Here is a 17,512-nt window from a genome sequence, read left to right as displayed (position 1 = left end):
AGCAGTATCTCAATGCCATATTCAGTGGAATTTGCTATTAAACCTGCAGAAAAAATAACAAAAACAATGCTTGCCGTCTGGACAAGCCTCTTAGGCAAAGAAGAGTGTTGAGGTTTCTAGTTTGTGGCAATAACAGCTCAGCAAAAATGGCACTGAAGAGCAAATTTATGAACCTTCACAAGAGTTTACAATAGACTAGAGCACACTTACTATTACTTGTGTAAAAACTTCAATATACAAAAATGTTTCTATGTTTGTCTAATTTCACAAAAATTTACTTTTAGTGTCATTGAACTCTTAATTAATTTCAAGTTAATATAGTGAAATTGATGACTACTGGAAGTTGAATTCAACTTCTGAAACAATAAACCAATAACATGAAAAATTATAGCTATTTAGGATTACCTAGCTGTTCTAAAACTCTAACAAACATAACTATAAAAGGCACAAGTACCAAGGAAGAAAGGAGTTCCTCTAGACATCAAAAAGGGGAAGAAAATTCAAGGGAATATTTTCACTAGAAAATCTTCACTCAGTTCTTTCCTCTTCATATTATATTTGTGTAACACCCAAGATTCTACATGTACAAACATACAGTGGCTCTTTACCTGAAAATGTTGTCATTTTAACATCTAAGGGTGAAAGTACTTGAATAATATTCATAAAAATTTGCGTCACCATTTTTGCACCTTTGCCCCCCTCCCTATTTCTGTTTGGATTTTCTAAAATGCATTTATTTTTCTAATTGCTTCTGATCACATTTCTCATTCTATTACCATTTCTGGATTTTACAAAATAAAGAGAAAAGCACAAAATAACAGGACTGCATTCTTCTGAGGGCAGACAGGCAATATCACAGAAGAACAGAAATGGGACATAAAGAGGGTAGTACATAACATGGAAATAAGAAACACTGAGACAGATGAAGGAAAAGGCAAGCGAAGAATAAAGCAAAAAATAAAACCTCAGGAATTTAAAATGCAAGCAAAGCTTTCAAATGGGCCTTGAAATGTACTTCCAGTATTGGATATTGCAGCACTGTCTGGCATTACACTTACTCAGTAGCACCAAACAGTCCAATTTTCTATAACAGTTGAATTTAAAAGTTTATCATTCTGCAAATATTTTCAAGCTGGTATTGCAAGCAGAAAGCAGAAACTCACGGAACACTAAAATATGACTTTTCAGAGAAGGGGTTATAGGGAAATTAGTAAAAAGAATGCAGAGACAAAAGATACAGAAGTACCAAAATACTTTAAAGAAAAAAAATTAAAAAGCTAAATATATCTATAGGATGGAAAAAAATACCCCCCTCAAAGAACAAACTCATGTTTTTTAACATCAAAGTCATGACTGACAGTTCTGGTACTGGCTAAACAAGTGCTTACTCTTCAAAGCTGCTGTGTTTGTAAACATTTAGCTTTGCAGATAAAATAGCAACTTTTTCCCAATCCAAACAGGAGGCATGGAGCAAACTTGTTATAAAACAGAACTTCCTTCTGCATTTCTCATTGTATTTACAGGTCCCGTTCAACTTTCATCTTCTAGAGTGGGGGTTGAGGGGGGAAGTCTTCCATTTCTGCTAGAATATAAAGTACTGCAGTGTCAAACAGGACTGAAAACTTTACATCTTCCAACCAGTTCCTCCAATTCACTGTGCACAAATACATTTTATATTTATTTATATTTAAAAACTACAGAAAAACTGGTTTCTAGATGGTTCAGTTCACTGCTCCTACCTGAAACCTTGCTCATGGACGAGGCAAAGCTGCAGTCAGTCTGCAGATCCCCCTCACTTTCAGAGAGGGACAGCAAGTGCAGAAGGCTGGGTCTTTCTGGTTCACTGTCCACATCAGTACTGCTCTCACGTACCTGTTTTTTGTAAATACATATTTGTATTAGCTACTGTTAGTTACTGTTTCAGTCTTAACAAACAACATAAAGCAGGACAGACACAAAATCAACAGTAAAAGTTAAAACCCAAACTGTTCACATTTTTACTTTCTCTATAAATCAACAGTACATGAAGAAATCATGGGGAAAAAAGTATTTTTAGAGGATTTCTCAATATTAAAAGACTTGTAGTGAATACATTTCAATCTGCCACAACGACCAGAAAGTTGGCAGCATATAGAATCAAAGCTTGATGAAATAAGTAACTTTAAGGGAGCAGGCAGGACACGATTGTAGCTGCTGATGCATTTTGCATGGTGATTTCTATCTACTGATTTTCTATGTCAAGACAAAGCAATATTTTTAAACAAGCAGTTTTAAATACTCACAGAAGTATTTATCTCTTGAAATAGGTAAAAAACCCCCCAGAAATAACAAAATAGACATGTGGAACCCTGTTCAGATGACATCCCTCATAATGAAATGACATTATTACCAGCCACATATCTTGAACAAAGAATGTTTCTGTTGTTGCTTTAAAAAGATATCAAACATCTCAAGGGATTTGAGCTTTCACTTACTGATAATGCTTTGACAGTTTCCCCAGCTGGTCTGTTGCAATATGCCTGTTTGCTCTTCTGAAGGTAACACCTCCAAAAATTGTACAGAACTTCATCCTTATAAATACAAATGGATGATTAGTACAATGTTTACAAGACCATTAATTGCTGAGAGAACAGAGTGTAATTTCTAACTCAGGAATCTGAGTAATATTCCATCTCTAATTTTACTAACTGTGATTTATAAAATATTTTTTAAAATTACCAGAGATACAAAATTTGATTTTATATGGTCAATGTTTTTAAAGAGGGAGTTGAGTCATTTTAAAAATTAAAATTTGTTAAAATAACACCTTCTGTAACACAACTCACTGACACCTACATACCTTCATTTGTGGACATACTCCTAATGCTTCTAAAGCTTCAGCTTGTTTCTTGAGTATAAGTTGAAAGCCTTCACAAACATACCATTCACAGACTCTATCTAAGGGGGAAAAGAAGGGGGTTTCTGTTTGTTTGCACTGGTTTGGGTTTCTTTAACCTTATGCGCACTTATTTCCACTTAACATTGTTCCTTTGGTACCAGGACAAAGACAAGTCTCTCTGTTTAAGACTTTCAGATCCTAGTGCACAGACCAGCTACACTGAATACTCCATTAACTTCCACTTATTCACAGCCTTAAAAGAAGAAAAGTTACTGAACAAGTACTGTTCTCCACACGTTTCCCAAGAATAATGTATTTCACTATAACATCTAGTGTGGGATTTGTAATTCAGTGGAGCATTGTTACATGACCAGTTTTAAAATAACTAAGAATCTGCCATTAAAAAATGAAATATGAACATTTCTTTCCCATCCTTGGCACAGAAACCTGGAACGTTACAGTAGTGAGTCAGGCAAAAAACAACCAAACCATCACGTGCTTCACCATTCTCTCCCACAGAATCATACAAGTTTAAACGAAAGAAACTTTCTCAGATATTCTGAGGTTCTAGCAAATCTCAGCACAACATGAATTTCATAAGGAGTGGGCCTGCTCCAGTCGATTCTCTATTTCTTCAGGCTGCATTACATCTACTTTTCACCCTTACCTCTCTCTGTTTACTACTAGTCTCTTCCACAAGCTTTCAGTTTTAGAAATTTTCTCTGCATTTCTCAACACTCTTTTCATTCCCCCCACACCTGTTCTTCATTACCTTTCCTCCCAATCACACCTTGCCTCTTGCCATCTTATAGGTTATCTGCTCAAAGCTTCTGCTCTGCTTCAGTGATGCTGGCTTTAACTGTTACCCACAGATACAGCTTACTCCTATAAATGCCTGAAAACATAGTGTAACATGACTGCACTCACAGAAGGGACTGTGTGAAGGTAAGGATTTCTTTCTGCAGAAGCCTGGGGGTCAATTAATGACCTTCCTAACAGGAGAAACAAAAAGCATGAAGTGCTGAGTACATGGCCCAGGCTTTAGGAGCTACATAGGATAAGGACAAGTAGAGGTGTTCAAAGGAATGTAGCAATCCACTACCACTGCAGCAGAGCAATGGTAGATCAGGACATCAGAGACAAGGATAACCCCATGCTTCATTTGGTATTGTAATGCAGCTTTATTTCTGAAAGTGGCCACAACAGTAAGAGATCTATCCAGTCATCACAGAACACACACACACACCTCCAGCAACAGCCTCACCATGATATTCTTATGGTACAGATCCTCATACATAATGAGCAGTATTCTTCTGAATCATGAAAGTATAAAAGTGACTCTGGATGAAGGATGTAATACTGGTTCAGCTACTGGAACTCCATGAAAACTCTTCTATGTAGTTTTGTGCAGGTTACAGGGACAAGTACCTTTAACACAAGCCAGTCTGAAACTCTCTAAGAGCTGGACCACCGTCATACCTCACCAAGACAAACAACTTCTCTGGTTTTGTGATAGCCATCACAAGGAAGGAACAAAGAGATCACCACACCTGAATGCACGCCACCAGTATCTTCAGCGAGTATTTACTTCCACGAATCAAAGCAGCAACACGTAACACATAGCTCACTTCAATCAAAAAAAACCAAAACACCACTGGGCTCGCAGAGGTCACCTGTGGCTCAGGAAGTCACCAAAAGTGATTGCTGAAGGTTATAGCAGCATCTAGGGGGTGTGTTTTGTTTCCACTCCCACAGTCTTTCCTAGCTATCTGCTTTTGGTCTCCATCAAAGACATAATGGCCTAGGTGAACCCTGGCTGAACAGCCACTGATGCAAAATACAGACAGAAACTCATACATACCAGTTTTTTCCTGCTTTCTTGAACCTTTAGAGATTGTCTGGACTCTTGAATTAGTCATAAAATCAGTGTTTACAACTTCTCTAGTTCTCTGCAAAACAGGAGTATTATCTCATCCAGAAATACACCAAGTCTAACTTCCATGGATTGCCCCACCACATAAAACATAATGGAGGAACTTATTCAAATTTCCTAAACTAAGAAGAGGACAGGACACTCTGAACTCTTCATTCAGAAATTGCTAAAATAGAGAATTGCTATCACAGCCATACAGGTGATGTGCACCAGAGTTTGCCTACATTTGTACTGTAGTAAAATGCAGCAACACCCAGGCAACGCTTCTAAGGCATCCAGAGAGCATCACAGGACTACAGCAACACAGCAGGCCAAGATGGCTCATTCCAAATTTTGTGATTTCAAGGAACATTAGTCTTAGTGTCAAGTAAAGCATGAAAAAGGAAGAATAACAATACTGCCTTCAACTCCTTATGTCAAGGAGAAAAACCTAACATTCTCTTAGTATACAGAAAGAAGCAATCAAAATAAACCTTTTTCAAGGCCAGTAACTTAGCTTTTTACCTCAGTAACATTGTGGCAAGATCTGCAATAATATCTGCCTCCATCAGTGAGACCCCAGTTCACTTCTGAACATTGGGCACAGCGTTCATTAAAATCTCTCTGAAAGAAAAAAAAAAAATCACAAGAGTGTTTCACAAGTGTTTGGGTATAAAAAATGGCACTATTACCAGCTACTGCACAGCTTTTGGGATTATTCATAGAGAATATTTACACCTTTTGTGTTGGCTCTGGTTGGTAACAAGTGATCATCTCCTTTGTTATCAGCCACAGGTAACTCTAAACACAGAATTTTACCTGGCAAGCACTAAGAAGTGCGTGTGTAAGCATTAGAAATCAGGGGAATGGTGATCCACGCCTCGCACACACGTGGCGTGGCTTAGAAAAATAAAAGCCACACATCAGAAATGAAAGCGGAGACAAAAACTAGAGCGGAAGGTGAAAGGAAAAATAAACTTCTGGAAATGCGAAGAAAGCCTGCACGCGCCGGGAGAGAGGGAAACCAACAGATTAAAACTAAGTGGTTTTCAGAGGCGCCCCACACGTGCGTGCTGGGGACGGGCAGCTCCGCCGGGCCCATCCCCGGCCAGGACCGAGCACCGGCCAACGCCGAGGGGCCGCGCAGGGCCTCGCCCGCCGCCGCCGGGCCCCGCTGTGGGCAGGGCCGGGCAGGACCGGGCCGGGGAAGGCAGCGCCCACCGGCGCCTCCCCCACTACCCCCGCAGCCGCCGCACGCCCGGCGGGGAAGCACTGCCCGCGCCCCGCCGGCGAACCCCGGCCCGGCGAACCCCGGCCCCACCGTGTCCTCCTCCTCCATGGCGGCCGCGCCCGGGCCCGCACCATGACAACCGCGCTCCGCGCCACTGCGGCCCGTCTGGAAACGGCGTCCCCGGCGCTGGCGTTCCGGGCGCCGCGGGGCCCCGGCCGGACGTGGGGACCTCGGGGGGGACGTGGGTGCTTCACTGAGGGGACGTAGATACAGGTGTTAGACATTAGATAAAAGGAAGAAATTCTTTACCGTGAGGGTGCTTAGGCAGCGGAACAGGTTGCCCAGGGAGGTTGTGGATGCCCCATCCCTGGAAATGTCCAAGGCCAGGTGGGATAGGGCTTTGAGCAACCTGGTCTAGTGGGAGGTGTCTCTGCCCGTGGCAGGGGAATTGGGGCTGGGTGATCTTTAAAGACTCTTTCGACCTCTTAACATTTTGTGATTCTATGATATGTGTGCTTCACCTTTGAAGGGGACTTGGCTGCTTCAAGGGTTGGAAAAGACTTCTGAGATCATCAAGTCCAACCTATGACCAAACACCACCATATCAAGTAAACCGTGGCACTGAGTGCCATGTCCAGTCTTTCCTTAAACACCTCCAGGGACAGTGACTCCACCACCTCCCTGGGCAGCCCATTCCAATGTCTAATCACCCTCTCTATGAATAAATTCATCCTAATGTCCAACCTAAACCTCCCCTGGCGCAGTTAGAGACTACAATCACGTGCAGTTTAAGACTAAGACTATATGTGCCCTCCCAGCCCGCCACCATCCTCTGTGCTGAGCTCCTGCATCCTCCCCCTCCATCTCCCTGATCAGGTACACTTGGCTGGTGACCACTGAGGCTGAGCTGAGGCTGTTGGACACAGATTACTACTGCCTGTACAAAAGGAGGCCACAGGAACTCATTTAACTATGTAAAAGTGCTTGGAGATCCTTGATGAGGGAAACTATGATCTGAAATTCACTTTCAATTAAAAAACAACACCCAAACCTCCAGATCTTGATGTAGGTCTCTAATTTCTTGCACACTAATAATAATGTTTAAAGATGTCTAAACAGCAAGATCTGTTATTGCAGTGAATTTGCCCACAAAATTGGAGAACAGGTTTAGAACCTTTTAAAAAAAAAAAAAAAAAAAAAAGGTCCACTAAGTGAAAGCATGGGAAAAAATTAAAGCTAAAATATACATAGAAAGAGGTGAGGCTGCTTTGACAGCTGTGGTTACATTGATGTTGGAGGATATGTACAGAGCTAGAGGGGAACTATTTGTGTTCAAGAAAAAAGTTATTACTCATACCAACTGTGATCTTTTTTCAGTGTGGGATGAACATTTGTAACACCCTTTAAAGAGAATTGCACATGTAATTCCTGCCATGTTAAAAAGGTGATTGTCAACCTCACAGAAATGTAGCTAATACTTTGATGAAACAGATCCTACTTGTGATTGTAATTTCCATATTTTTTTTGTGTGGAAATACTGTTCTGGGAAAGCAAGGCTGTTTCATGTGACAGAAGGCATTAGATCTATTTCTAATGAATTTCCAAGATGAAATACTACCTTGAAAAAATATCAGGGCATCTGTATCTGCGATAAAAGAGGAAGAGTTGTGCTCCAGTACGAAAGATAGGGCTTGGCTGCTGAGAGCGGTGCTCATGTGTGACTCCAGGCTGTGAGCCAGCATTAGGCCTGCTCAGTGGATTTAACTAAATTGAGGAACTCGTTTAAATTAAGCCTGGATGTGCCACTTTGATGAGGCAGGACCTTGGAGTCTGTTTTCTAATTACAGCTGGTCAATAAAATATTAAAGAAAGTGTGATCATTGGACTGCCATTTTGTAAAAACTTGAACACTTCATATTCAATGGCAGCAGTTGCAGATAAACAAGGGAAGAAGATGGGTGACTGTACAGGGAACTGTATTGATGTAATTGTAGGCATATTGGTGCAAGGCGCCAATAAAGTTTTTGAACAGGCAAGCCCTTACTCTCTGCTTTTGGACAGCCCACACTGCTTTTCTGAGTTGCATTTTCCATGTAGGTGAAACAGATGTGAAAAAGTAGCAAACTTTGGAAGAGAACTTGTACAGTGACTGATACTGATATTACTAGTTACTTATTAGTATCCAGGCTCTCCATAAAGGCAAAGCTTCTATCCGTATTTCTTCTGAAGTCCATCAACTAATTAGTGCACACTACTAATCTGGTAGAAAAAAATCAAAGCATAATAGGGTTAGCAAGTCTTATATCTGTTTCTTAAATATTTTTTGAAATGACAGGTATAAAACCGGTTTTTCAGCATATAAAATTATGTGTAACCTTTGTCCCTAATTACAAGTTACCCAAGCATACTGATAGGGGTATGATAATTTCAAAGCCAGGAGACAGACTGTCTTCCTGCTTTGGCTCACTTTTCTAATTAAGATCATTATGCGTAGTAGTCAGATTGATTTGAGGCTTAGATAAATAATACGTCCTGTTGTTTCCATTGATTTGAATTTTTAATGAACTGAGTTCCATTGCTGATATCACATTTCTGGCTCTTGACTGCAGACTTTCTACATGTGAAAATGTAAAAACTACATGTTGGACTGAAAGACATGTCCCTTGGCCTATCCTTTGGGATATTGCTCATGAAATTGTGCTGGCTCCAGGATATAAACTTCTGTAGCAGAGATTCTCCCCAGAGTCCTTACTCGTTGTCAGACACCTACTACAAAGAGTTAGAGCAGAAAAGCAACCTCAGCTGCTCCAAAGATTGTGCAGATGAACACAGGGCAGATCTACCAGATTCAAGTTTATGGCAAACGTACACAGTTATTAGCACCCGCAATTTCATCTTTGCACCATCTCTCCATGGAAGAACTCATGTTTAAAGACAGACAGAAAACAAAAGGGAAATTAGGAGAACAAGAAGTAAATGGCTTCACTCTAACCAATCCTTAGAGGAGAAAAGAGACCACACTGCAGAAGGGGTCAAGGGGAAAAGCTGTGCCAGCAGAAGTGTGGTGGAGGCAAAGGCACAACGAGTTGTGCAAGGAGCCGACAGAAGAAGGGACAAAGGTGGGAACAGCAGCAAGGCGTAGGGGTTGCAGCAAGCTCGGCAGGGGAGGATAACCAGGGAGGGGCTGAGCTCAGCGGAGCTTTGAAGGAAGCGACAAGAAGAATGAATTTAACGTTACAGCTTAGACACACCCAACATTGCCTTGTGATAGTTACTGTTTATTATACAGCTTCAGCTTTCAAATTTTATTAGTTAAATACGTTTCTAGCCCTGCCGTGAAAAACTGAAAGTACTACCTCAAACACCCAGAAGGGAAAGCGAGTATTTTTTTTTCCAAAGTTTAGTCAGGTTTTCTTAACATTTTCTTAGAACGTAAGCAACATGAATTTTGATTTTTGACTACCAAAAGCAGCAATGTTGCACCCAGGAGGGAGGGCAGTCCTGTGCACCCAATCTGGGGTTTACACCATCAGCATTTGCTTTGCACATATGCTGCAGCCCAGCCTATCTCACACAGTCACACTGCGGGGCCACAGTCTTGTTCCAGTTTCACCTGTGGCTCTCCATGCTCAGAGAACTGTTAATGCTGCATGGCCACCCAGCCAGGGGTGTTTGGAGACACAGACTGCAGGGCAGGACCTCACATTCAGATGAGCTGCTGTAGGAGGCAAAATTGTTTGGGAGGCCATGGTCATATGAGGCCAGCCACAAAGTGATTTGGGAGGTCTGTTTGGGGATGCTGAAGTCTGACTGGAGTCAAGTAAATACCTCATTGTAGGTCCTGGCCTTCTAAGGCAAAATCTCTGTCCTGAGGAGCACCAAGCTGCTATCCTGCTGTCCACACTAACAGAGACTGCACCCCTTGGTACATGATGACTATGTTAACATGATCCTACAGAGACACAGAGTAGGGTAAGGACACTTCTAGGAGAGAAGGTGATATTAGCAACCACAAAGGAGCAGAGAAGGCACTGAATGTCCCATTTCACATTCCAGGCATATATAATGCTTTTATTTTCTTATTTGTCAGAATTTATTGAGCAGTTAACATGAAATATTCCTTGAAGTTGTAATACTTAAGTTTTGTCTGTGTCAGACTTTGTCTAGTTTCCAGCTCTAAAGGGAATCTTGGGTTTCGCTATAGTGTTGTGCATCCATAGAGCACTAAAGATTGTTCTTAAGATCATTCTTGGATGCGTTTAATCCACAAATGCAGTGGTATTTTTAAAGGAATCGAGAGCCACCTTGTGGAGCTGGGATTCACAAAGGGTCTCCAAATAATACTGCTGGCAACAGCAGCTACTCACTGCTAGAAATTCAGATCCAACATGGTCCTGGAGATTGTCAGTCTGGGAAACATGCACCATGCACATGTCTGAGCATATTCATTGCACAGTGCATTACAGAGCTGCTCTGCTGACTAAACCTGGAGAGCAAGCAAAGATGCTTGTGGACAGTGGCAGACAGGAATACAAAACTGTCAGAAAAGTGCAGAAAGCAGCAGAATCAGGGAAGCAAAGTAACATATTCATTATGTACTACACAGCCTTGTTGTGTATGGGGTGTTGCTCACAGGGCATTTTTCACCATATAATTAATTAAGCCCCAAAAATGCTGATAAATTTTCTTAAGATTTCTGTCACAGGCTTTTTTTCTTGTGCAGTCATTCATTAACATTGAGAATTAGGATTGTCAGAACTCAAATACCAGCCCATGCTCTATAACCAGAGAAATAATAAAGATGGGATTACTTATGTGACACCAGTAGTTGTTTCTTTGTGGAAGTAAAGAATAGTCATGGTTCTGAGGCTGCAGCAGGGACTATGAAATGTTTCATTTACCATTTCTCTCCCACTGTTTCTTACGATGGACTCTGAGCTGCTTGTCAGTACCAATACGTGCATACCAGCATATGGTCTTGCCAAAGAAAGAGGAATTAAATTTTTTTTCAAACTCTCTTGGTCTTTTCCAAGACCTTTATGCAGCAGCAACTTTATCTTCAGCAGATTAGATCATGTCTTAAGAATGTATTTTATATAAAGACAAATTTTAAAAAGTCACTCTAAGTAATAATAGGTCTTAAATACCTAAAGAAACACACACATACACATACCCAAAAAAACCAAAAAAGAGAGCTGTGATGCTCGAGTCATTCTCCAGGTGCTAGAGAAGCCAGTGTTGAGGTAAATGGTTGATAGTCCACTGATAATCAGCCTGGTTATTGAATCATGACACAACCGAGTCCAGTGCAGTCCTATAGGCTTTTACCCACCTTCTGCTGAGTGAATTTTAGGTTCCAGAATCTTTTTAAATTAGTTACACACTGGCAGAGCTCTAAGTTAAGTTACATTTCAAAATAGATGCAACTTTCAAAATCCATGTTAAACCAATAGTCACTTGTATCTGAAAGCACAACAAAGCATGTGAAAGCAACCTGAGAAGTCATTTTTTTTAGACCAAGTCTTAACAGCCAAGCCCACCAGATCCTTTATGCTTAATAGAGCTCAGTTTTCCCCTTTGTTCAAATGTTGTTTTTGTAAACAGGAGATATCTGTGAGTATCCTTAATGGTTGTTTCAGACTGGATTAATTTTTCCCCCAGTAATTTAAATGTAACCACATATAAAATGACATGTGGTAGTAGGAGAAAATTCATAAAAAGATGCCACAAGGCTATGGCAAAGAGTCAACAACTTCTGGTTTTAAAAATATGAAAGTCTCAAAAAAACCCTGCACCTTTTCCTGTCGTACTTCATTCCATCATGCTTCCAAGAGGGCATGGTGCATGTATGCATAGAACACTGGGAGCAGGTTTCCAGTGCTTGTTCCAAAATAACATGATAGATGATTCCACATTATAATAGGTAGAGGTGAAGGACAACCAAATCTAGAAGAAATAGAAATGAGTAGAATGCAATCCTCTATTTTCAGAATGTTCCCAAGCTTTGGTCTCAAGTCTGCACTTTTCAAGTTGTCTCTGTCAAGAAGGGAATGCAGCAGCATTCAGGAGAATCCAGAAGAACCAGTAGGATCACCTTAGTCAGGGTGCTGTACTCTTCAAAACCGACATGCTTGTTCAAGGTTACAAAGAATGTTTGATAAATGCTGCTCTAAACTAGACATGGTCCTGGCAAAGTGAATGTTCTGCAAAGACAATTAAACCTACAATAGTATTAATTATACCCTTAAAGTAAAGAAAAAAGTATTGTTTCTCAATTTCTATTCCTAACCCACAATACAAAGCTTTTATGATAGCTTTTATTGTAAAGACTTACACAGGATTGTGGAGTTTAAAAGAAGAGTTTAGAAAGAAAAATCTTCTGACCTAACTACAACATTTTAAAAAGCTGCAATTAAATTTATAGGACCCCCTACAATTCATGATCTTTTTTTTGAAGAGTAGGTAATAAAAAGTAATTGTGAGTGCTATTAATAAAAATGAAAATATAGTAAAATAGAGGCATAGCTTTGCTTTGATTTACAATCTCATTTCCCCAATGGCTTCTGCCCTCCATTTCTCAACATCTATTTTTCTGTCTTTTCTTTCTGAAGAAAGAAAAGGTCACCATCCCTATTCAAAACTTGATTAAGCCCGTAAGTTACAGCATGCTATGAGACCTGGAATGCTTCACAGCAGTGTGAACATATTATGCTTCAGCAAGGCTCAGTGCTGTTTTGAGCTCACCTGTGCACTGGGGTATTTGTGGTGGTGGTGTTACTAAATAGACCAAAATGACAAAGGGATAGAGCCATGATGATTCCTTTTTTGGTCTCGCCCCTGCACAATATACTCAAAAGAACTTATTTTTGTAGATACACAGGAAGGACACAAAGGAGAGCTTTGTTCCTGCAATGATGAATCACGGAATCATTACAGAACAACACTAAATGGTTGAAACATCCAGTTCCAACCCCACTTCCATGGGCAGGGGTTCCTTTCACTAGACCAGGTTGCTCCATACTCCACACAACCTGGCCTTGAACACTTCCAGGGATGGGGGAGCCACACCTCTGGGCAACCTGTTCCAGTGCCTCACCAGCCTCACAGTAAATAATTTCTTTCTAATATCTGATCTAAACATATCTTTCCACATCTTTATTTTAATTATTAATTATATGATGGGGACATCAAAAATGCAGAAAGCTAGAACTGAGGTGCACCTGAGACCTGTTTGTTCACAGCAAATTGTATTTCAGACCTGTTTTGTCAGTACAGTTCTAGCAAACTTTTAGCTTAAGAGGGTGCATTTTGCATTGACAAAGGGATCATGCATTATAATTAGGAGGAAAATGCTGAAACAGAATTTTAAGAGCTTTTGTGCAATGAGGGTGAGAAAAGAAAAGCTAGGGATGTGTCATGCTATTTTCAGCTTTTTTATATGTTCCATCTTAATAGTTTTTAAACAATGTAGTTTCTATTGAGGACAGTAATTTAATTATGATTGAAAGTTGTCCATCTGGTGGCCTTTTAATGCCATTAAAAGTACTGATTGTTTTCCTGCACTGGTTGATTAGCTGGTTTTAAACATAAAGCTGTTTGGTTGTTCGTTAAAATATAAGCTTCAAGATGCCATCCAAAACTCATTAAAAGACAGTAGAAATTTTTTCACTTATTTCAGTGGTCATGCTCTCTTGGACACTGACTTCGCATACTGCATGTAACTTGACATACTTATGTGTGCATGCTGCAGCAATTATCACAGAAGAATGTATTTAGCCTTAGCTCACCCTTGGGAAACAGAAGTATCGCTGTCACCACTTGCAGATGCATCTGTAGATCTGCACACCACGAGTTGTCTTAGTCAGATCAGCGTGTAATCCTGGAGTACATAATTCTGGAGCAATAGCTTACTATTGCATCAGGGATTTCTCTCCCTGCCATGTTTTTATTATTTGTTTATTTATTGATACCTTCATTTCTGTTCCTGGCACATGAAGAACTTTTAAGTAATTAATTTCCTTACAGCCTCCCCTTCTGGGTTCAGTCTGCACACAGAAAACGTTTCACTTTTGCTATGGAGGTTTAAAAAATAGCAAATCTCTTTCCTTATCCCTGCTGCCCAACCAAGGTACCTCTTCAAACGAGCTGTCCTTGGAAGACACTTTGAAAAGAGGAAGGTGGGATGCAAATCTGCAACATATGGAGTGCTTTGGGAATCTCACCCTTACCCAGAGGAAAATCCAGCACACTACTCTGTAATAAAGTCACCTTTGCTTAGTGGTCTGCTCATGGTCTGAAGGTAGTGTGTGGAATCTTGTGGCCTCATGGAATGGGGATTTGGGGCTTGATTTTACTCAGGGATTTTTCTTCCATTGTAGCTTGCTTTCTCACATGAATATAATGTGTGGTAAAAAGGCCACGTGCCCAAATCACTGGTGCCTTCATAATCTTTATTCCATTTCTTCTTTTTAGCCATGCACATAAGGCACTATGTTCTAATTCAAGAATATATCCAAGATAGGGAAGGTATAATTTATTGATTTAAAAATTCTAATATACTCTAAGTATCCTCCACAATTGTCAGAAAGGAAAAAACTGGAGATCTGAAAGTCAGACCAGGAATCTTATTTTCATCTTATCCCTGTCCATAAGACAAGGGCAAACAAACCCAAACAAGAGCATAAACAGCATCCACCCATCCCCAGAATTGCTCACACCATTTAGGCAATTTAGAGCAGTAAACAAAGATAAGCAATCTGCATAGAAGCAGCTTTAGGTGACCGCAAATGGATACCGCTGTTTAATTCAACCCTCTCTCACCTAAACAAGTTTGTTTTCTCAGCAGTGTTTATTTGTATTAGGGAGTGCTGGGGAAAAAATTCCATCCTCCTCCAGATTATCTGCTTCAATGTTGTGAAAATTCAGTATTTCCCCAGCATGAGAATATATTCCTCCTACAGACACACTCTGTATTTTGTGGTCTTGCCAACATTTGTTAGCTGTTGCTTTTTCCCCTGTAGCTCATAGCATTTAGCTGGGACTAGAGCTGATCTCCAAAATGGGAGAAGTCCTACAAATCTCAGTCTGGAAGGGAAACCCTATCTGATCAGCATTTCTGTCTTGAGAGGCAGGAGAATGGGGGAAAGGATAAGTAAGGCAGAAGCAGACGTGAAGGTTTGAAAAAATAAATTGGGGGATAGTGATGGGGAATGTTTTTCCTCTTTTTATAACTTTTCTGCTGCTGAACAATGGAAATGGTGAGAAAAAAAAGTAAGAAAAACTTTTGCGTGAAATATATTTTTTTAAATCCACAATGAAATAATTGCTTGGCTAAAAGTTGAAAATTACAAACACTTAAAGTTTTAAAAATGTTTTTGCCCTAGCTCATACACATTTCAATAATTTTCACTTTCTTGAGAAAACATACAGTATTAGGGAATGGCTCATTCTCTGTGGTGCTGATGGCCTGGACACTGGAGGCCAAGCTTACTTAGTCCTTACTGAGACATAGATCCGGTGACCTCCCAGGTATGGGAATTCAGTAGAAAGAGTCCATCCATTCCAGCTTGCCTTCGTCTGTCTTCCTTCTTGACTTCCTGTGCAAAACCAGACTTGAGAGGGTAGAATAAAGGAGCCTCTGCTGTTTTTTCCCTCTCTGGAGTTTTGTGGTCTCCCTGATCAGGCAGAGGGGAGCACCTGGGGCTGGATGTGGGCGTGGAGCAGCACTAGTGTATGTGCTGGGAATGGAAAAGGGAAAACAGATGTAGGATGAGAATTTCTGTGCCAGCAACTACATTCCAGAAATGTGGGGATATCACAGTTCTCCCCTATCTACACCCAAAGACAAGAAAATCCTAGAAATATCAAGAGGCAGATCAAAACCCACAACTTCTCCAAAGAAATTTGGGCTAGTTGCCTGATACTTAGGGCCTGGCACATGAGCTTTGAACTTTTGGGGTGATAGTCCCTGAGATATCTAAAGCTTTGCAAAGGTAGTGAGAAATTGTCTATATTTGCTCCTCTACTGCACCCCAGTGCAATCTTTTACCTGACAAACAAAAGATCTGCATATACAAAGTGAGTACATGAAATTGGTTATAGAATTAACATCTGAAGTGAAAATCTGCCCACTTTCCAAGCCTATTCATTCACGAATCCATGAGAAAAAATGACACATGGTTTATTAGTTTACTTTGTGATTTCTAAACTTGCAGGAAGGTTCTTTCAACAAAATAGTGTAATAAAGTATGTTAAAATAATCCATTCACACAGCAAGTCTGAAATAACTTTGAAGCACAGGCTGACAATGACAGAAAATATTCATATGTGACCCTTAGCTTCCATAGAGTTAAGAAAGTGCTGGCAAAGGCACAGAGATTTATATCCACCCACACAGGAGAACATACATGGCAGTGTAGCTCTGTAGCACACAGGGAAACAAAACAGTCTAGCTCAGAATTATCCTCGTGAAGGAAAAAGTGCACTCTACTGGGTAGCAGAGAGCTTCCAACCCGGCAAACAGATCAGAGATTTGCACTCAGGGCTGAATGCTCCATCCTTATGTCTCCATCACTCTTTGGATAGTGCATAACAACAGCTAAAACGTACACACATTCTGGCTAAAAAAAAAAAAAATTAAAAAAAAAAAGGTGGAAAATATGTTCTAGGTCTTTGTAGCATCCCTTGATATCAATGGTCTGGATGTCCCATGCAGACACTGACCAGCTGCTGCAGGGCACTCCCCAATGCTCCTGCAGAGCTGCAACATTGCTGTTCCCTGGGTTTACCAGGCACTTTCCACAAAAATGCTGTTGTGCATACCTGGCTCCAAAGGCTTCATCATTGAGGAAGGTAAAGTAAAACATGAGGAGACTGAGGAGAAGCAAAATTAACTATTTCTATATCTCAATATTTAATATGTAGCAGCAATTCTCACAGCTCTTCACTCAAACTTCATGTTCTGGGAAGGTCTTGTATTAAGAAGCAGGACTTAAGGATGGCTTTAAACTCAGCTTAAATATTCTCTGGGCCTACCTGAGGATACTATCATGAAGAACATTTCCACTAGAACCAGAAAATAAGTGTTCACATCTTTTGTCTCCTAGTCACTCTTATCAGTAGCTTTTTAACCCCAAACGCATAAAGTGAGGCCTCTGAAGGAGGCAATTTCTTAACTCTGAGGGTTTTCACTCTAGGACCCTTAGGGATCAGCTGACAACCCTTTGCAAAGTTTCCTATTTACTTCCCTTCTTTTCCCAGGTATTGCTGAATGGAAAATCCATTGGTGGCTAAGAAGCAGTGGTGACATCCACCAGTATCCCAGGGCTGGGGAAAACCTGGTGGATGCTCTGGCATGGATGGCAGGAGGCTGCTGAGGCAGGAGATCATCTGTCCAGTTGCATTCAGGTGTCAGGTGTATTTAGGATTTCACATGATTAACAGCATGAAGCTGTGTTGGAGGAAGTTTAGGATAGATGTTAGGAAAAGGTTC

General features: G+C 40.6%; 1 protein-coding gene across 2 annotated transcripts in view; it reads right to left on the bottom strand.

Annotated features, from left to right (window-relative positions):
* The window catches only part of TAF1B (TATA-box binding protein associated factor, RNA polymerase I subunit B), a 46,387-nt gene extending 40,197 nt beyond the window's left edge, over window positions 1–6,190 (bottom strand). Inside the window, exons 1-6 of one of the 2 annotated variants that reach the window (XM_027641106.1) lie at window positions 6,112–6,190; window positions 5,316–5,414; window positions 4,740–4,827; window positions 2,840–2,937; window positions 2,475–2,570; window positions 1,740–1,872 (exon numbers count right to left, since the gene is read on the bottom strand). In XM_027641106.1, the coding sequence (XP_027496907.1) occupies window positions 1,740–1,872; window positions 2,475–2,570; window positions 2,840–2,937; window positions 4,740–4,827; window positions 5,316–5,414; window positions 6,112–6,129 (532 nt within the window). In that variant the 5' untranslated portion in view covers window positions 6,130–6,190. Of the gene's footprint in view, window positions 1–1,739; window positions 1,873–2,474; window positions 2,571–2,839; window positions 2,938–4,739; window positions 4,828–5,315; window positions 5,415–5,609; window positions 5,871–6,111 lie in introns of those variants that run through there. The other variant, XM_027641105.1, reaches the window with a different exon arrangement.
* Between the last annotated feature and the right edge of the window lie 11,322 nt (window positions 6,191–17,512).

This window comes from Corapipo altera, unplaced genomic scaffold, assembly GCF_003945725.1.
Source record: "Corapipo altera isolate COAL_440 unplaced genomic scaffold, ASM394572v1 46, whole genome shotgun sequence".
NCBI lineage: Eukaryota > Metazoa > Chordata > Aves > Passeriformes > Pipridae > Corapipo > Corapipo altera.
Note: the sequence above shows the minus strand (reverse complement) of the source record. Positions and strands in the feature narration are given on the sequence as shown.